Source organism: Nerophis ophidion, linkage group LG04 (genome assembly GCF_033978795.1).
Source record: "Nerophis ophidion isolate RoL-2023_Sa linkage group LG04, RoL_Noph_v1.0, whole genome shotgun sequence".
Taxonomy (NCBI): Eukaryota; Metazoa; Chordata; class Actinopteri; order Syngnathiformes; family Syngnathidae; genus Nerophis; species Nerophis ophidion.
Genome location: NC_084614.1, coordinates 16,943,836 through 16,965,440, shown reverse-complemented (window position 1 = coordinate 16,965,440; position 21,605 = coordinate 16,943,836). Strand labels below are relative to the sequence as shown.

At 42.9% G+C, this 21,605-nt stretch overlaps 1 protein-coding gene across 3 annotated transcripts in view; it reads left to right on the top strand.

Annotated features, from left to right (window-relative positions):
- Positions 1-21,605, top strand: part of atp1a3a (ATPase Na+/K+ transporting subunit alpha 3a) — a 53,371-nt gene that overhangs the window by 10,677 nt on the left and 21,089 nt on the right. The window contains exons 4-12 of one of the 3 annotated variants that reach the window (XM_061897286.1): positions 9,831-9,944; positions 13,016-13,075; positions 13,173-13,376; positions 13,877-13,990; positions 14,064-14,198; positions 14,288-14,405; positions 14,561-14,649; positions 14,729-14,908; positions 17,588-17,786. In XM_061897286.1, coding sequence (XP_061753270.1) covers positions 9,831-9,944; positions 13,016-13,075; positions 13,173-13,376; positions 13,877-13,990; positions 14,064-14,198; positions 14,288-14,405; positions 14,561-14,649; positions 14,729-14,908; positions 17,588-17,786 — 1,213 coding nt within the window. Of the gene's footprint in view, positions 1-9,830; positions 9,945-13,015; positions 13,076-13,172; positions 13,377-13,876; positions 13,991-14,063; positions 14,199-14,287; positions 14,406-14,560; positions 14,650-14,728; positions 14,909-17,183; positions 17,221-17,277; positions 17,487-17,587; positions 17,787-21,605 lie in introns of those variants that run through there. The other 2 variants (XM_061897288.1, XM_061897287.1) reach the window with 2 other exon arrangements.

The following is a 21,605-nucleotide window of genomic DNA, read 5'->3' as shown; positions in this document are numbered from 1 at the left end:
ACGCACTAACCCCCTCTTCCACCGTGAAGCCGGCGCCACTCATAAAAGTGTTTAAAATAAGTCATCCTTTTTTCCTTTTCTTTTTATCCATCCATCCATCCATCTTCTTCCGCTTATCCGAGGTTGGGTCGCGGGGGCAGCAGCCTTAGCAGAGAAGCCCAGACTTCCCTCTTCCCAGCCACTTTGTCTAGCTCTTCCCGGGGGATCCCGAGGCGTTCCCCAGGTATTTTTTATTTTTATTTTTATTCATTTTTTTACTTTCAACGTGTGTCAAGATCAACTTCAAATCTATCCATCGATTGTAAGTTTTTATAATATTTTTGCCTTGTTTTATGCCCTTTTTGTTAAATAAAACACAACTTAACGGTGGAAGAGGGGTTAGTGCGTCTGCCTCACAATACGAAGGTCCTGAGTAGTCAGGGTTCAATCCCGGGCTCGGGTTCTTTCTGTGTGGAATTTGCATGTCCTCCCCGTGAATGCGTGGGTTCCCTCCGGGTATTCCGGCTTCCTCCCACTTCCAAAAACATGCACCTGGGGATAGGTTGATTGGCAACACTAAATTGGCCCTAGTGTGTGAATGTTGTCTGGCTGTCTGTGTTGTCCCTGCGATGAGGTGGCGACTTGTCCAGGGTGTACCCCGCCTTCCGCCTGATTGTAGCTGAGATAGGCACCAGCGCCCCCCCGCGACCCCAAAGGGAATAAGCCGTAGAAAATGGATGGATGGACTTTCTAGAGGCAGTATAGTACCAAATATGATTCTGGGATGAGAAAGCATTTAGGCCATGCTGCCGATCTGTCACAGTTTATGGAGCTGTCCACTACCTCACCCGAGGCTAATTCAAGAGATGTGTGTTTTTGGAGGCATGCGTGGGGGTTTGAAAGTCAGGACTGATTGTCACCATGGTGGAGGGGGCGCCCAGTGGACAGGGGTTTAAAAAAGGAGCACTGTCAAGGCTTCTGGGGCCGCTTTGATACGCAGCAATCAATCAGAATCCATAGATGCTCAGCGTGTTCGCTTGAAGAACGGACACTTCCCACTTTGCCTGCTAAGCCAAGCACCATGTCCCACACTTTCATTATAGATGGCGGAAGAATATCAATCACTTGCTAGAATTTCAGACAAAATTAGAATATTGTTCCTTTCCGATGCTAAAAAAGGGTCACAGCAATCACTTTAAGAGGGGGCTAAACCCCTTCACCCAAGGCTACTTTAATGAAGTGTGTGTTTCGGAAGGTAGAAATTGTAAACAGCTTTGTGCTTGTGTAACCCGCCTGGTTCAGTCCATGCTTTTTCTGTTCCGTCCGGGACTCAAATCTGGGCCGTCCGTATAATACACAAGCGCGCTTTCAACATGATAGCCAGCACTGATCATCTGTTGAGGTTGTTGGGGGTGTGAGGTTTATCAACGTACACATTGCCCCCGAAACCTCACTCTCATCCTGTGGTCTGCATGAGAGACGAGCGTCAGGTTTAGGGGTTGAGTGTAACGGAGGCCAACCGGTGTGACTTGGCCATGTGCACATTAGTGAACCTCACTCCCGGACGACCTCTAGAGCAGTGGTTCTCAACCTTTTTTCAGTGATGTACCCCTGTGAACATTTTTTTAATTCAAGTACCCCCTAAACAGAGCAAAGCATTTTTGGTTGAAAAAAAGAGATGAAGTAAAATAAAGCACTATGTCATCAGTTACTGATTTATTAAATTGTATAACAGTGTAAAATATTGCTCATTCGTAGTAGTCTTTCTTGAACTATTTGGAAAAAAATATATACATAAATAACTAAAAACTTGTTTAAAAACAAGTGATTCAATTATAAATAAAGATTCCTACACATAGAAGTAATCATCAACTTAAAGTGCCCTCTTTGGGGATCGTAATAAAGATCTATCTGGATTCATTAATTTAATTCTAAGCATTTCTTCACAAAAAAAGAAATCTTTAACATCAATATTTATGGAACATGTCCACAAAAAAATCTAGCTGTCATCACTGAATATTGCATTGTTGCATTTCTTTTCAGTTTATGAACTTAAATTTATATTTTGTTGAAGTATTATTCAATAAGTATATTTATAAAGGATTTTTAAATTGTTGCAATATTTAGAATATTTAAAAAAAATCTTACGTACCCCTTGGCATACCTTCAATTACCCCCAGGGATACGCGTACCCCCATTTGAGAACCACTGCTCTAGAGTAATGCTGGCAATCTGGTTGAGAGCCCACACTTCCCTCTCATGCGTACGACCCAGTATCAAGTCCCAGGTAGAACAGAAAGCAGGGAGTGAGCCCTGCGGGGTACACTTTTTCACGTTCGGATGAAAATGGGGACTCTCATAAGATAGCTTTGATCCAGCAAAGACATTTCTCCTAGTCTGTCTTTGGGTTTGGAAAGAACCAGCTAAGAACCATTTTTTCCTGAAATAAACGGCAAATTTTCAGTGTGCCTTAATGCTCATGCCATATAGTTTGTGGGACAGCTTGGTTGTAGTAAGAGGGCCTAAAGTAAAAGTAAAAAGACCTCAACGGCGGAGTGGGTTGATAATGGTTGCAGAAAAGCTCCACAACAGTCACAAAGGTGGAAGAAGGCCGCAGCAAAGATGGACCCTGGCCTTCTCTTTGCCAAGGACGTTGTGGTGGCTTTCTGTGCACCAGTCCCCCCACTCAAAAGATTCCACGCACAGGCATTCTCCTGAAGGCAGACCCACCAACAGGAGAACTCGTTTCGAGTGATCGTGATGATGAGTAAGAGGGCGCTGTGAATTACTCGCAATCTTGGAAGTACTCAGAATGATTGACAGGTCGGAAGCAAGTATGATGGCAAAGGTCAATGCAGCCACCATGATTGACTCAGAGTTAGCAGCTGGATGTGGAAGAGTTAAGAAGAAGGCCAAAGACTGTGCAATGACGCACCTTGGCGAGAGTGGAGGATTGTGGGGACGGCGTGCAAGGCGACAGCATGGAATGCTGGGTAGCTGCTTGTATGTAGATAACAGAACAGAGGCTGCTATGGAGGAAAGAAAACTTTACAGATGAACACAATTGTATGATAAAGAGGATGGATGCCACCCGTGGTGCACTTTGTGTGAAAGACAAGGACGGAATGTGAATGCGTGCGTGTGATTAGATATTTCATGCAAGGACTCTTGTTAATGAGATGTCACTGTCATGTCTTTTGTTCATTTCAGAACAAATGATCATATCTGGTACAGATTAACTTGTTACGAAGCACTCAATTGCTGGAAATGATGTGGAAGACTGTGCTAAAATGGCTGCCGTGTAACACACGACTGTACAATAGACCAGGGGTGTCAAACTCAAATACAGAGTGGGCCGAAATTTAAAACTGAACAAAGCCGCGTGGCAAGGTTGAACAAATTAACCTTTTAATGGGGACCCCAACAAGTTTTGCATTGAATACTGAACAAGCAAGGCTTATATAACTTAATAGTGACATGCAAAATCAAGTTTCGATTATTAATAATAATAATATCAATGACATATCAAATTTTTTTTAAATAAAAATCGATTGCCTCTTCGGCGGCTGGGTTGAGGTGGGGGGGTTTGGTGGTAGCGGGGGGTGTATATTGTAGCGTCCCGCAAGAGTTAGTGCTGCAAGTGGTTCTGGGTATTTGTTGTGTTACAGTGCGGATGTTCTCCCGAAATGTGTTTGTCATTCTTGTTTGGTGTGGGTTCACAGTGCGGGCCAAAGTTGAACAAATTAACCTTTTAATAGGGACCTAAACATATTCTGCATTGAATATTGAACAAGCAAGGCTTATATAACTTAATAGTGACATGCAAAATCAAGTTTCAAATAATAATGATAATAATATCAATGACATATCGAATTTTTTTTAAATAAAAATCGATTGCCTCTTCGGCGGCAGGGTTGAGGTGGGGGGGTTTGGTGGTAGCGGGGGGTGTATATTGTAGCGTCCCGCAAGAGTTAGTGCTGCAAGGGCTTTTTGTCATTCTTGTTTGGTGTGGATTCACAGTGTGTCGCGTTTTTGTAACAGTGTTAAAGTTGTTTATACGGCCACCTTCAGTGTGACCTGTATGGCTGTTGATCAAGTATGCCTTGCATTCGGTTGTGTGTGTGTAAAAGCCGCAAATATAATGGGACTGGGCCAGCACGCTGTTTGTATATAGGAATAGCAGACGTGGCGACAGGTTGTAGAGAACGCTAAAGGCAGTGAGGCACTCCCCCAATATTGTTGTCCGGGTGGAAATCGGGAGGAATTCGGGAGAATGGTTGCCCCGGAAGATTTTCAGGAGGGGAACTGAACTTTGGGAGTCTCCCGGTAAAATCAGGAGGGTTAGCAAGTATGGGTATTAGCCGTGAATGCGCTGTATAATACCGGTGGGCCAGCTGTAATGTTAATTTGATATTGCCTCAAGGGCCAAATGAAATTACACGGCGGGCCACATTTGGCGCGAGGGCCAGAGTTTGACACCCATGCATTAGACAAACCTCAGTGCTTATTCTGGTGTATAAATGGCAATAGGTAGACACAGGGTAATCATGAGCATGAATTTGGTCTTCCTCTCAATGTTCTTTGCATACTGTACATGTTTACTGTAGATGACTGGAGATACATTTTTTGTCGCGAAATGATAATGACTCTTACCAATTAGATAAAATTGTTTCATTTCTACAGCAGCACACTTGCTATGCTTGCATAGCGGTTGGGAAGCACTGCACTGTTCACTAACTCCTGTTAGACACACTAAGCATTAAAAGCAGCGTTATGTGTCAGGCTAGTAATAATACATCTGTAAACTAAATAATCCTAAAAATCTCGTACAGTTGTCAAGCGTTGTTTGCATGTAATTTGTCATCCGGCGTCATTCGCCTCTGAGACACTTTGTTTGTTCATGTAAAATATAAATATTATATATGCAGTGGCAGTGAAGAAGAGCATCTGATCGAGATCTGAGAGCAATGTAAACACGTCGCACAGTTCAGCACAGCTACAATCCTAAACATATTGTTTATTAATATCTCTTTGTTGATTGTGTCGCAACTCTTTGGATTGCGGTATCTGATTTAGGGCTGCAACTAACAACTGTTTTCGATAGCCATCGGTTATACGGCCTTTTGTTAATATTTCGATATTAGGCCATATCGCGATACACGATATATATTTCTATATTTTGCCTTAGCCTTGAAGGAACACTTGATGCATATAATCACAGCAGTGTGAGGATTCTGTGTCTACATTAAAACATTCTTGTTTATACTGCATTAATATATGCTCATTTTAAACTTTATTGCAGAGAGGGAAATCACAACTAAGTCAATTGACCAAAACTGTATTTATTAAACAGTTATTAAGCAGTGGCACCAACATTCATGTCATTTCAAAACAAAGTGCAAGATTGTCAGAGACATTTTAAAACAAGCTATTTGTCCACTTTTGTGCATGATGTCACTGAGGTGACAAATCAATACACTAAATTAAAGTGCACTTTTTGAACAGAAAGCCACTACAATATTTTAAAACAAATAAAGTGCACTTTTTTGCATGATGTCACACAAGATATTTCAATAAGTGTCTAATAAAAATTAGCTGCATAATAGGAAATCAAATAGCGTATGTCCTTTGCTATGTAGTAGGCTCCTGCAGACGTTATCTCCTTCTGTTGTTGACTATTTTATTCATACAGTGTTGCTGTGGAAATGGAAGACGCCAGGCTCAATTGGGTCAGTGCAGGTTGCTTGGGCATTTTGTTGGTGTGGCCCCAGCTTACTTATTCCTTATTCTCTAGCGGGTGACTTTTCAAATGTTACGAATTAGTAGTGCTGCTACTTTTTGTAGCAACGCTTTTACCGCATACTTGACATATTACGGTTGTCTGTTGAACATCTTCCCGCTTGAAGCCAAACCACCGCCAGACGATGGACCCGGTGCTGTTTTTCTTGGGAATCAATTCTTCATTTGTTACCAGATTGGCACCTTCTCTCTCTTGTATTACCACTCGCACCACCTGCCACTGCTAATGTTACCCATGCCGCTACCTCTCTGCTCGGCGAGAGCGTATGGCATTGCACGCACAACTGTATGTGACGTATGTAAGAAGATGCGCTTCTTTTATGTCTCTGTGAGGAGAGACAAGAAAGAGTGAGAAGAGCCTGTAGTTTAATGCCCGCGGCTAAAAGCAACAGCGTGAGAACATATACCCGAATATCACGATATAGTAATTTTCTATATCGCACAGAGACAAACCCGCGATATATCGAGTATATTCAATATATTGCCCAGCCCTACAATTAGTCCACTAATCTGATTTTGAAGCATACACCTATTCAGTGGTTATGATTCACCCATTGGATTTTAAATTCAACGTTTGATATTTTTACGATATTTTACAAAAATATTCATTCATACTGTAACTGCACTTCTCTTTAGGCTATTACAAGAAAAATAAATTAAACTATTAACTATTAAACTTTGATCCATCTAAAAGTAAGTACAAGCCAAGTGCTGACAAAAACAAAGTATCATTTTCTATGAAAACAAGGGACAGTAAAAATAGCAGCACTAAAAACCAACACCAAAGCTATCTAACTTCCTATTAAAGGAAAAATTAAACCATTTTGTGATGGTCCATCCATCCATCCATCCAGCCATCTTCTATTGTTTGTCCCTCTTGGGGTTGCGAGGGGTGCTGGAGCTTATCCAAGCTGCATTCTGGTGAGGGTGGGGTACACGCTGGACAAGTCGCCACCTCATCGCAGGGCCAACACAGACAACATTCACACTCACATTTACACACATCGTGTTTTAAAAAGCTGCACACAAATGTGTGTGATTGATGTTTTGTTACTATTATTCACCTTTGTAATGCAATTTGACATTGCTTCACAAATGAAGTTCCTCACAAATAAAACAAGTACTTGAATTGATATAGACAAAGTTTTGCTGGAGGACTTGCACTAAAATGGTAGTTTTTAGCTTCGGGTATTATTAGTAATAATTTTTCACACAATTTTAGTAAGCAAACAAGTTAACAACCTTATTGCGTTGATAGCATCTTCCAGATGTCCGATATCATGCCTCAGCTTTGAATGCTCCCGATTCACAGATGTACTACCATTAAAAAAAAATCCACTTCAGCAAAATGAGCAATGTATTTGTCTTAACAAAGATTAAGAATGGAATGTTCCCGCACTTTGCTAGGTTTCACCTGCAATGTTGTCGCGAGTGACTCGTTTCCATCCGGGAAAAACATGAGGGATCACGTCATTTGTCGACAAATTAATTTGTCAGCAACACATTTTACTGTATTTGTCGAAAATGTCGACAAATGATTGCACTCCTACTGTGATTACAAGCCCACGTGTATGTAAGATGCTCCTTTAGCTGTGTGTTTGTTGCATAATGTGTCAATATTCTATCAGGCCTCTCCTGGTAGTTTCCATTCGTGCGTGAGATGAATCGATGGCACGAGGATGCGACGGCCCAGAGTGCACTGTGACATCACATCCACACATCCACACGTGTGTATGTGTCTAGTGACGTCAGCTTCAGTCATTTTCATAGATTTTGTATCACTATAAAAAAAAAAAATTTTTAAATTCCAATCTGCGTCGTTTGCCTTTAATTAATAAAATGGCTGCAGTGATTAGATTAGATGTTGCGAGGAAACCTTCTCCCCAAACTGGACTGTAAACGCTGTCAGTCACACCCTCCCAACAACTGCCGTTTTCCGTTGGCACGTATCGCGCTGCAGGTGGCGGCTAATCACCACACACCTAATTGTGTGTAACGCTCAATCAAGATGTTGTTGTGGTCTCCATCATCCTCCCGTCTTCAGCAGTAAAAACAGATGGGCATTCTGAAGGCAGGAGAATGTAAATAAAAAGGGTGGGGGTAGTTACGAAGAGATGGACTATAAAGGGACCCTCCCCACCAGTCGTTATGCACCAGATACGGTTTCTAGGTCGGCCGCACCACTGATCTGTGGTAATCCATGTCTTTCACTGTGTGTGTGTGTGTGTGTGTGTGTGTGTGTGTGTGTGTGTGTGTGTGTGTGTGTGTGTGTGTGTGTGTGTGTGTGTGTGTGTGTGTGTGTGTGTGTGTGTGTGTGTGTGTGTGTGTGTGTGTGTGTGACATCATCAAGCCGCCCATCAGAACAATCCAAACTTGATGATGACGTCCCCTGTCAGACTAAGTAGAAAAACTGAATTTGATACGAGGTTATCCAACATGGGGAGGTTTGGGTGGATGGCAGGTACCCGCAAATGATTTTTCTGTGAAATCCAGCAAATAAAAAGTAATGGGCTGTGAATCATGTTAATCGTCAATTACGCTGTGAAGAATATTAGAATTATGGAAATGAATGCATTACTCAGACTCGTTAGTGCTAAATTGCCTACAGAGATGATACATGCAGTGATGTTTGCATCGAAATGATCTTTTTATGGTTCTTTCTAAATGATTTCCCATTACGCACCGATCGATGTCTGATTCAAATGCAGTTATGTTCGGCTGTAAATATGCGGCATGTTTAAGAGCGGGTAGATGCAACACATGTTCACAATTAGGTCTGGTTTGTAGAACATCTGGAGGCACGTGCATGTGTGGCTTCCTCGATAGTAACCCACCGTCTCTGTTTGTTCATTTTGGAAGCTTGAACACTTTGGTCAAACATTTGTTGATGCCTTTAAGCGGCAACACCTACACTACCATACATGTAGCAACTAAAGTTAAAGTGAAATAAAACCGTGCTGTTTGAGGGCAGAAAGAGTAAAGTAGAATCTTGTTCACACCAAAGGTCAATTTTCAGATTTTTTTTTGGGCCCGTATCTGTACCTGTATTGGATTTTTTAATGTCAATGAAAACAATGCAATTCAAAATTTTTCAAGTCCAATACAGGCCTTTTTCGTATGTTGATAAATCGGATATATATTGAACGCAACTGCAGTCTGAATGCATTCATTCGTCCAATACGTCAAATAACGATAAGCATCATAATTCTTCACTGAAATAGATGGTTGCAAATTAGTTCACAAATGAGCAGAATACAGGCGAAAATAATGTTTTAGGAACTCCCTGCTTCCGACTGCTTGGCCACACACGCTCTTCATAACAGACATCAAAGCATTATTCTTCTACGCGTAACAATTCGGTTTAAAAAATGTTGATTTTGATTGCACATATTCCTGGAAATTGCCACAACTGCGCCAGGACTGAGATCTACTAGAATTGGAGCCGTGTTTACTTCCGTAAACCGTGGGTCAGATTCCGTTCACATTAGATATAGCTTTTTTTTAATATATATAATGTGAGTGATTACTTAAAAAGATTAGATTTGACAAAAATAAAACAAAATGGGATCTCTTACCCTGGGGTCTGAACGTAGCCTAACATAAAACCTCAAAAGCCCCGTAGGGCGAAAATTGTGAACACATGACTGAACCACTCAGGCAGAGGCTGACCGACTATTATTGTTCAGTGGGTTAATCTGTCGGTACAGTAAACAGCTGTAATCTGACGGGCTGCTGGACACCGCCTGACAGATGGCATCACCCACTGGAGCCGTCTGCTCACAATGTCTTTCTGGTCCAGGCAACATGCCATCATAAGACCTTCTCACTTTTTTGGTGAAATTGTGATTTGAATGTGCAAAAATATACTTCCTTTTTATAGTGTGTTGTGCCAGCTAAATATCCCACAAAAATTGCATTAGGGTATTGGTTGGTTGGACCCAGAAAGTGATCCTATTGTTTGTGTACCAATAATGTCACATTCTCAAGGATGATCTGGTTGCAGGATGTTATTGATATAACACCAAACTGTTCTGTTCTTGTCGCCATGACAGTATGGACGGTCGGACAGCTACCGCGTGGCTACCACGCAGGACAAAGATGAGAAGGAGTCGCCCAAGAAGAAGGGAGGCAAGGATATGGACGACCTCAAGAAGGAAGTCCCTATTGTAAGTTTACTGCTTCCTTGCTGGTTACACCGATGCTTTGTGTTGGTATTTCTGATGAATTGTGCGGTGTGGAAAACCCAAGTCCCCTTTGATCCAGCCTCATCCCGACCTCACTACAGCCTCTCGAGAGCAATACAATCCAGCTCTAATCTAATCCCCGTCTTCGAAATGGAGATGTTTCCGTGTTGCAGCAATCCAAAGCCATGTAATAGCTTTTTGATGGACAACTGAATGAAAAACAAATCAGATTACTTTAGGAGCGTCTTGGAATATTCGACGTTTCGATTGGCAGTAGTCTGATTGGATTGTCATCCTCGCAGTTGATTTGTCGCACATTAAACCCCCCTTCTTACTATGTGGGTGAGGGGCGTGTTGAGTACTAGAGGCCCCCCGGGATACAGCAGGTGTAGGAAGTTCCAAGAAAATTCCAGAACAGGAGTCCCCACGTCAGACACCCAGCAAGCCATGGCACCACGCGCTTTAGCAAAGTCCACCATGAGCCCTGGTGGGATGCAGAGGAAATTAGACACAGGTGTAGCTTCAACTACTTCGTTCAGGCAGGAAGCCTACAAAAAACCTTGTTGCAACTTTTTCTTTCCTTCGATCAATGCTACTCAACTGGTGGCCCGGGCCCAAATCCAGCCCAGGAATGACACCACAGGCCTCCGAGTTCAGTTCAAAACTTGGCAGACAAACACTTGTGTGGCAAATTCCTAAAAGCACTACAGTGCTCCTGTTGTTTTGAGGGACTTGAACCACTGTAAACACGTAAAGCACTTGAGTCCAAATTTGGGGTTTACACAATTTATGCGTTACGTAGAACACCCCTTTAAAGCGGAACTGCACATTTTTGGGAGGGAATTTTGCCGATTGTTCACAATCATTACAAGAGACAAGAAGACACAAGTTTTTTTTTGTTTAGTTTTTTTTTCATTCTGACATGTAAACATCTGTTTGTTCTTGGTTGCCAGCAATGCAGGTAATGGGAGCAATCAATTTTACCTCTAAATCACTTTAACAAAGCATTCAAAAATTGCCAACAATACTTACCGTATTTCTTTGAATTGCCGCCGGGGCGCTAATTAATTTAAAACCTCTTTTCACTCCTGCGCTTACCAAAGGCATGCGGTAAAAGTAAGCATGCGCTAATTATTTTAAAACATCTTCTCACTCTGGCACTTACCAAAGGTATGCAGTACAAATTTGAGTGTGATGTAAGCTTGCAACTTAAATCCTACTGAATAGCTCTTAATCTTCTTCCCTTTATGCGATTTCAAATTACCGGTATTGAAATCAGCCTCCTCTATTTTGAAAATGATGACAGGGGAGATGTCACTCGTGATGGACGAGTTTGACCAGGCAGTAATACTAAGCATGCGCTAATTATTTTGGGACGCGAGTTTGACCCTGCAGTAATTAGAGGCAGCGCATACTATATGCCCTGCGGCAATTCAAGGAAATACGGTAATTTACATTTTGTAACCTGTATAATAACCATGCTGTACAACATTGTTATTGTAAGAGAGAACACTGAGGAACTCTTTTTCTAGCTTTGTAACACATCAGCATGCTTCGGTATTAGCCTTAGAAGTTAGCTACAGAAAGAGATAAGCTCATTTCTATGTCAGCACAAAACGATTTTGAGTTTGTAATGCACAACACTGCAGTAGGACACCAATCTTACTGACTGAAAAACTTGAACAGCATCATATTACAGTATATGTTAAGTATTAGCCCACTTTTCTTGTTTTGTTTGTACACAGCTAACCAGACAAGGTATGTAGTTGTAATAAAACACATGACGTGCTGCATTTATCATGATCGATATTAAAGTGATTCACTCAATGGACAGTTGTCTGATTTGTCCAGTTGGTCAGGGATATTTTTCCCAGTTTATTTGGGTAGGCACTCCATGTCGATATAGCTTGGCTTCCATTTCCACATTTACAGCTTTGAGGCAGGCTGACCTCACTTTCTCGGCTTTCATCTGTTCCAACGTTTCACCCTTTATTCATGCTCACTTCTAGAAGCAGTAGTTGTTAATCCTCATTTGTCCAAAAATAGTCGTCTTTGTTGTCTATTACCAAGTCTGCCATGATTACAACAAACTTGTGGTTGTTTCCGGAAGTAGAAACACACTTTTGTTGGAAAAAATTAGCCCACACGTTTAAAAAAAAAAAAAAAAAAAAAAAAAAAAGAATTAAAAAAGACTTGTCTCACATAATGGTTGTGAAAGAATGGAACATTTCCAGTTATGTTTTTTTATTTTTTATTTTTTATAATGTGATTTATGTAACTTAATGTGTTGCTGTATTTTGTTAACTACAGATACAGTCGGTAGTCTTTTGGTCAACTTCTTTCTACTGGTGTTCCTCATGGTTCAATGTTAAGTCTTTTCTTTTTCATCATTTGGGCTGGCCCTTTAGTTCAGTTTGAAAAAAATTTGTGAGGGACTCACATTTTTGTAGCTGATACTTAAAAACACAAGAGTGTTGTCAAGGAGATGATCTTCGGTTGCCGTTTTTTGTACAAGGTCCTTTTCAAACAGCAGGGCGCTCCTGTAACCCTGACAAAAAGAATTTACCAAAATCAAATGTGTACTGTAGAAGACGCTGGTTCTCCGGAATATACAAAATAAGACTGATAGTGAAGGGAGAAGTTTGTCTCCGGCCTTTCCCTTTCTGAAAATGTGACCCCCAAAACAATTTAGTTGAATATTCCTGCACTAGGTAGTCGAAGTTATATCATTTTCTCTACGCTCTTCAAGAGCTGAAATATTGGATATCCAAGGACCTCACTAAACTACCCAATCTCTACCGTGTTTATTTGTTCATCTGAGGGTTTTATCCTTTTTGCGGTGGAAAGAGTCACAAATGAGATCTCTTTATTTGTGGGGATCCCACAAGGTGTGATCTTGATAGCATACTTGCTCGGAAATAAGAGGTTTTGCCAATTTTTGACGATTAACTGAATTTTCAGAGTCAATTCAGATTTGTTCGTCGTGTTTGGTGAACTACGGACTGTAACTTCCTCAGTGTATTTCACAACAGTAATGACTGTTCTCTTTGTAGACGGAACACAAGATGTCTGTGGAGGAAGTATGCAGAAAATACAACACTGACATTGTCCAGGTAAGTCAGTATAAAAGTGTTTATGCTTATTTTCTACCAAACTTAGTGACTTTTAAACTCATAATTTGGTCTTGTTATGCCACCTGTTGGCATCCAGGGTCTGACCAACGCCAAGGCGGCAGAATACCTGGCCAGGGATGGCCCCAATGCGCTGACCCCACCCCCGACCACTCCGGAGTGGGTCAAGTTCTGTCGCCAGCTGTTTGGTGGCTTCTCCATCCTGTTGTGGATCGGCGCCATCCTCTGCTTCCTGGCCTACGCCATCCAGGCGGCCACCGAGGATGAGCCGGCTGGGGACAATGTGAGTGCAGCAGAAGCAATGTTTGTTTTCGTTCACCACACGGCTTTGCAAAGTGCTGAGTCATGGAGAGCTGCTCCCCGGGGAAGATGCTGTGTCAGCGGTCAAGCGAGGAGTGCGATCTGTTGGTTAAAATAACAGCAGTTGACCCCTCTTTACAGTGACGGTTCGCAGCCCGCCACAGGGAGCGCTTAACTCCTGCTATTTGTCATGACTGCCTAAGAGGGGGGCATTCATGGGTCAGAGGGCTGAGTGGACTAGGGCTAAACTACTATTGCACTCACACACTACAGTGGACAAAACACTCGGTCCATCCCAAAGGGGAAACTTAATGAATAGTCAGCATGAAGAATTAACGCTTACATTACAGGTTAAAGCTCCAGACTTCAGAATTAATGCCCAAGAACTTCTGATTTTGCACTTTTGGCCATTTTAAATACATTTGTAGATAAACATGCAAACAGACGATTAAAAGATGTACTTTCCTTCCACATTCTCTGCAGTTGTACCTTGGTATTGTGCTGTCAGCTGTCGTCATCATCACCGGCTGCTTCTCCTACTTCCAAGAAGCTAAGAGCTCCAAGATCATGGAGTCCTTTAAGAACATGGTCCCTCAGGTAACTAGACACACCCAAAGGACCTTGATGAGATATTTTCTGTACTGACTGCACCCCTCCCTGCGTATCCCAGCAAGCGCTGGTGATCCGTGAAGGTGAGAAAATGCAGATCAATGCTGAGCAGGTGGTGGCAGGAGACCTGGTGGAGGTGAAAGGAGGAGACCGGATCCCTGCCGACCTCCGCATCATCTCCTCCCACGGCTGCAAGGTGGGCCTCGGCCTGAACAAACTATTGTACGGGAGCCACCGCAACAATGTCATCCTAAATCCTGACGTTTTTGTTATTGTTGGGTCCAGGTGGACAACTCCTCCCTGACTGGCGAATCAGAGCCTCAGACCAGGTCACCTGACTGCACCCATGAGAACCCTCTGGAGACCAGAAACATTGCCTTCTTCTCCACCAACTGTGTTGAGGGTAAGGTTGTGTTCAAATTCATGAAATCATAGTTCTATTCTAGTCCATTCAATTTTAGTAGATAACCAGGACTAAAGAAAAGAGTAGTCTACAGGGCCCTCTTGTGGTAGCATTGTTTCATTACATTGCAATAACTGTCGGCCATCCTTGTCTAGGCACAGCACGCGGTATTGTTGTGTGCACAGGCGATCGCACCGTGATGGGCCGCATCGCCACACTCACCTCAGGCCTGGAGACGGGCAAGGTGGCGTATTCCAGATTGCCCTCAAGCTAGTTTATTCGCTCATTGTGATTATCAGTCATCTTGATCTGAACACTCACAGACACCCATCGCCAAGGAGATCGAGCACTTCATTCACATCATCACCGGCGTGGCCGTCTTCCTCGGCCTGTCTTTCTTCATCCTGTCACTCATCCTGGGATACTCCTGGCTGGAGGCTGTCATCTTCCTCATCGGCATCATCGTCGCCAACGTGCCCGAGGGCCTGCTGGCCACCGTCACCGTGAGTAGGAAGCAGGCATATGTGTAACCATTCCTCCGTTTTTAATGTTATACAGTGGAACCTTGATACACAAACTTGTTTCTTAAACATGATCCGAAAATCAAAAAGTTTGTATAGTGAAGCATACTGTAGTCCTCCATAAGAATGCTAACTCATGGAATGCTAACTGCTATATGCTACTGCAGTAGCTATTAAAATGGATCATTTCATCGTTGGCGGTAACTTATAAAAACTGAGAAGGGCTGAACAAAAATGGCACCGAAAAGGAAATCATGTACTGCAGATTACAAGCTGGACGTAGTGAAATATGCAGCAGACAACGACAAGAGGAAGCGGCTCATACCTTTGGAGTTGGCAGAGTTGTTTAGAAGCGACATCGAGGAAGAAGATTTCATCGGATTTATCGATTAGGAGTGACAGATTGTTTGGTAAACGTATAGCATGTTCTACCGTATTTCCTTGAATAGCCGCCGGGGCGCTAATTAATTCAAAACCTCTTCTCACGCCTGCGCTTATTCAGAGCATACGGTAAAAGTAAGCAGGCGCTAATAATTTTAAAACCTCTTCTCACCCCTGCGCTTACCAATGGCATGCAGTAAAAAATTGAGTGTGATAAAAAATAATAAAAAATTATTCTGCGGCCGTGGCCCGGTGGTTGGGGAACACTGCTCTACAGCATGTCATCGAGCCCCATTTTACACCATGCTGTCTGCGTGCCGGCCGGACGCATGCATTTCGCTACTTTTTTTACGAGATTGCAATGCATACTTGGTCAAAAGCCATACCGTTTACACTGATGTTTGTGATATAAACAACTTTAAAACTCTTACTAATATGCGCCACACTCTGTGAACCCACACCAAACACATTTCTAAAGAGCATTGGCTCTGTGGCACATTTTAAACGCAGCAATGGGATTACCCATAATGCCGTGCATCCATGACTCTTGGCTACCGGTATATTATACACGCACCCCCAACCCCGCCCACCTCAACCAACGCACGGATGTGTATGGCTGTGGAACAAGACCCCTGGTTTACACATAGAAAAAGCAAAAAAAAATTCCTCCGCCATTTTGAGAAAGACGGCAGGGGAAGCGCCACTTGTGGCGTCACGAATTTGACCCGGCGGTAAAAGTAAGCATGCAATTATTAATTTGGGGAGCGAGATCGCCCCGGCAGTAATTCAAGGCAGGCGCATATTACATGCCCGGCGGCTATTCAAGGTAATACGGTATATGTTATAGTTATTTGAAAGACTCTTACCATAATATGTTACGTTAACATACAGGCACCTTCACAGTTGGTTATTTATGCCTCATATAACGTACACTTATCCAGCCTGTTGTTCACTATTCTTTCTTTATTTTAAATTGCCTTTCAAATGTCTATTCTTGGTGTTGGATTTTATCAAAGAAGTTTCCCCCAAAAATGCGACTTATTCTCCAGTGCGACGTATATATGTTTTTTTCCTTCTTTATTATGCATTTTCGGCTGGAGCGATTTGTAATCCGAAAAATGCGCTATATATGTGTGTGTCTGTCTGTCTGTCTAAACACGTGTACACAGAGAAAAGCCTCTTTGGTGTTCTCCAAATGTTAACAACCAGGTTGCTACAACAATATATTAAAAGAAAAGGAACATTTTTTTTACCTTGCTGTCCGCGAACAGCAGACGACATGCCGTCACGTTACCATGAATTGATTAACGTGGACCCCGACTTAAACAAGTTGAAATACTTATTCGGGTGTTACCATTTAGTGGTCAATTGTACGGAATATGTACTGAACTGTGCAATCTACTAATAAAAGTATCAATCAATCAATCAAAACGAGGCTGTGGAGGGACCGCAGGCGGGGGGAAGGGAAAGTGTGTGTGAGTTTCCTCTCCTCTAAATCTTAAATCCACAGCCAATTAATCTCCTTTCCATGCTGGTTTGTTGGGCAATAAAAATTGATAAAAAGAAACATGCCGAAGCACTGCAGAGTGGCAATTGAGTACATAACTGCATGAACAGGATGTGGCGTATGGGGCTCTGCCTCTCCAAAATGGCAGCAGTCTGTGTGGACTGTACTGCATAGGAAGTGATGTCATGAAAATGGCAGGTTCCACTGTATTTTTTTATGTACTACAGTGACCCTGCATGATAATTCGCTTGATGTTCGTCAGCATTACAGTACTTCTCTTGTGCCTGTTTTGTTTCAGTGCCATGTGTTTGTGTAGTTTGTACATCTGTGCTTCTCTTTGTGTCTTGTTTGTGTGTCCCTCTCTTGCAGGCTTGTCACACCCGCTGTCTACAATGACACCAGCGAGGTCATGTAATGATACTAAAGTTTACGGGGCTACCTCTGCTTGGCTTTGCTAGTTTCGTTTGGCCCAAATGACTTGCTGAAGTTATGCATCATGATATGTCAACTCTCCGCTGCTCTGCCTCACTGCTTCACTAACTGCTTCACTCACTGTAACCTGGCCTGTGAAATATGCTTTTACGACAGTGCATTTTGCTTTGGTAGTATGGAAGGATGTTTGTTTTAGGGGTGTGCATCTCCAGGTGTCAGTTTTGGGGGCAGGTCTTTCAGGTACGGTATTATCCAAAGGGATTGTTCGCTGCCTGGAGATGTTCATCTTTGCCTGGAGCGTCTCAAAGATGCTGACATTGTTCTCGATGTGTTCGTTGCAGGTGTGTCTCACACTGACCGCTAAGCGAATGGCCCGCAAGAACTGCTTGGTGAAGAACTTGGAAGCCGTGGAGACTCTGGGCTCCACCTCCACCATCTGCTCGGACAAGACGGGCACGCTGACCCAGAACAGGATGACTGTGGCCCACATGTGGTTTGACAACCAGATCCATGAGGCTGACACCACTGAGGACCAGTCTGGTAAGATGCTTCAAAACCACGGTGTCCAAACTACAGCCCGCGACCCAAGTACAGCCAACCTGCAAATCGTCACAGGTTTAATGAGAAATCAGGCTTGCGAGGAACCTCCAGCTTAATTTTGAATATCCATCCATCCCATTTCCTACCGTTTGTCCATTGCCAGTCTAATTGCCGCAAATTTTCCGCCATCTTATGGATAACGTGAGTAGATCTGGTCAGGTCAGTGACCAGGATTTCTACTTTGAAGAATGCACAGCACAGCATTTACTTAACGTATTTTCCAGACTCTTACTTTTTTTCCGTTAGCTCACTTCTTCCCGGGTCAGTGGTGGTCAACCAAGCCAAGATGGCTGGTTTGCAGCAAGCATTGCGCAAACTATATGACTATGCAAGGGGCCCAGATTTTCCTGCAAAAATCAGATGCAAGCAAAAAATCGAACTATGCAATGGCATAGATCCACATGCTTTTCCCCAAAAAATTTGCCAAGTGATTTAAAGGCCTATTTAAAAGGTATTTTCTTATTTAAACGGGGATAGTCGCTCCATTCTATGTCATACTTGATCATTTTGCGATATTGCCTTTTTTTTCTGAAAGGATTTAGTTGAGAACATCCACGATAAAGTTCGCAACTTTTGGTCGCTAATAAAAAAGCCTTGCCTGTACCGGAAGTAGCAGACGATGTGCGCGTGACGTCACTGGTTGTAGAGATCCTCACATTGTTTACAATCATGGCTTCCAGCAGCGAGAGGGATTCGGACCGAGAAAGCGACGATTTCCCCATTAATTTGAGCAAGGATGAAAGATTCGTGGATGAGGAAAGTGAGAGTGAAGGACTAGAAAGAAAAAAAAAAAGACGAGGGCAGTGGGAGCGATTCAGATGTTATTCGACACATATACTAGGATAATTCTGGAAAATCACTTATCTACTTATTGTGTTACTAGTGTTTTAGTGAGATTATATGGTCGTACCTGTACAGCCTGAAAGTCGGAGGGGTGTGGCCACGGGTGTGGTGACCGCCAGTGTCTCCGATGGAAGCCACTTTCTTGACTAGTCGAAGGCAGCCGTTGGGGTTGCGCTGAGATTTTTTTCCCCCCCTCTTCCACGGTGTAAGCATCCGACGGTCGGGGGCGGCCGGTGAGAGGAGGCAAGAGAGTCCGCAGCTGCAGAAGGAACGACGCAAGCTCTCTGCTCATGTCTACTGTAAGAGCCGACTTAATACCACCATTTTCTCACCGAAACCTGCCGGTTGACATGTGGTAGGGAACCATGTTCGCTTGACCGATCTGTTCCATAGTAAAGCTTCACCGTCATCTTTCGGGAATGTAAACAACATGTTTCTTCTTTGACGTCTCCATTATTAATTGAACAAATTGCAAAAGATTCAGCAACACAGATGTCCAAAATACTGTGTAATTATGCGATTAAAGCAGACTACTTATAGCTGGGATCTGTGCTGGATCAAAAAGTCCGCTACAATCCATGACATCACGCGCACGCGTCATCATACGCGTCATCATACCACGACGTTTTCAGGAGGATAATTCGCGCAAAATTTAAAATTGCAATTGTATTGGCATGTGTTGCAATGTTAATATTTCATCATTGATATATAAACTATCAGACTGCGTGGTCGGTAGTAGTGGGTTTCTGTAGGCCTTTAAAGTACCGGTATTATCCGTTGGTGGAGTTCCCAGACATATTGAACTATCATGTGTCATTCTGCACGACAAAACGGATGAAAACTTTGAGAAGCAAGGAGGTCTACGACTTCTTTGTGCGTGCCTGGGTCAAAGAAATTGGTATCATGACTCTCCCAGATAAATATGCATAGTTTTTGCTCAGGTAAGGTTGCTTTTAATGATTTAACATTGCATTTCGAGGACGCGTTTATGTAAACAAACTAGCGCTGGACAGCTCGACACCCATGGCTGCATATCCATTTAACTAACAATTACTGAATCATCACCATATTAGACTTTTTATCCTTTTATATGTACTCTGACACATTTATAAACAAGAGGGGGGGATGAAGAAGTACCTTTACTGACAAAGTATCATTGACTCTGACTTTTCGTTTCTTGTTTGTTAAAAAATGAAATACATACAATGTCAAGATAATACTTCAATGGAATATTGTCTGTCACTGTTTATCTGTGTTGGCCTTGCGATGAGGTGGCGTCTTGTCCAGAGTGTACTTTGCCTTACGCCTGAATTCAGCTGTGATAGGCTGCAGCACCCCATGCGAACCCAAAGGGGAGAAGCGGTAGAAAATGGATATACTGAATTAGTAAAGTATATTAAAAATATATTAAAGAAACCTTTGCCAACTGGTCACTGGAAATTCGTGCCTCCTTCGACTTTGCTCCCTTGTACTGGAGTGTGTGCCATTTTTGTCGTCTTTCGTAAAATCTTACTCTTCCGCTCTTCTTGATTTCCTGTCGAGGAACTCTGAAGAAACTTTCATCCTTTTTGCATTTTGAATGGTTCGTCCAGTTAAATATCAATGCAAGCATGGGGCATTTTTCTTTGTGAGAGGCAAAATGGCACCTCGCACCCATAGAGACCCTGCTTGACCACCACGCATATTCAATGAGCCGAATGTGACGTCATTCAAATCCAAGCAATACTGTGCACCGGTGTAAAAGCCACACCCACAACATTTTTGAAAAAACATATTTTGTCTATAAATTAGCAAATGATCAGAATCAGGTGTCCTAAGCACTTGGCCCGGTCACAGGTGTATAAAATCAAGCACTTAGACATGGAGACTGCTTCTACAAACATTTGTGAAAGAATGGGCCGCTCACAGGAGCTTGGTGATTACCAGCTTGGAACTGTCATACGATGCCACCTGGGCAACAAATCCAGTCGTGAAAGATCCTCCCTCCTAAATATTCCAAAGTCAACTGTGAGCTTTATTATAAGAAAATGGAAGAGTTTGGGAACAACAGCAACTCAGCCACCAAGTGGTAGGCCACGTAAACTGACAGAGAGGGGTCAGCGGACGCTGAAGCGCAAAGAGGTCGCCGACTTTCTGCACAGTCAGCTGCTACAGAGCTCCAAACTTTATATGACCTTCCAATTAGCCCACGTCCAGTACGCAGAGAGCTTCATGGAATGGGTTTCCATGGCCGAGCAGCTGCATCTAAGCCATACATCACCAAGTGCAATGCAAAACGTCGGATACAGTGGTGTAAAGCACGTGGCCACTGGACTCTAGAACAGTGGAGACGCCTTCTCTGGAGTGATAAATCACACTTTTCTATCTGGCAATCTGATGGACAAGTCTGAATTTGCAGGTTGCCAGGAGAACGCAACATTTTGGACTGCATTTTGCCAAATTTGGTGGAGGATTAATTATGGTGTGGGGATGTTTTTCTGGAGTTGGGCGCGGCCCCTTAGTTCCAGTGAAAGGAACTTTGAATGCTCCAGGATACAAAAAATTTTTGGACAATTCCATGCTCCCAACTTGTGGGAAGAGTTTGAAGTGGGCCCCCTTCCTCTTCCAACATGACTGTGCACCAGTGCACTAAGCAAGGTCCATAGAGACATGGATGACAGAGTCTGGTGTGAGTGAACTTGACTGGCCTGCACAGAGTTCTGACATGAACCCGATAGAATACCTTTGGGACTGAGAACAGAGACTGAGAGCCAGGCCTTCTCCACCAACATCAGTGCGCTTTTGGAAGAATGGTGGAAAATTCCTATAAACACACTCCGCAACCTTGTGGACAGCCTTCCCAGAAGAGTTGAAGTTGTAATAGCTGCAAAAGGTGTACCCACATCTTATTAAACCCTATAGGTCAGGAATGGGATA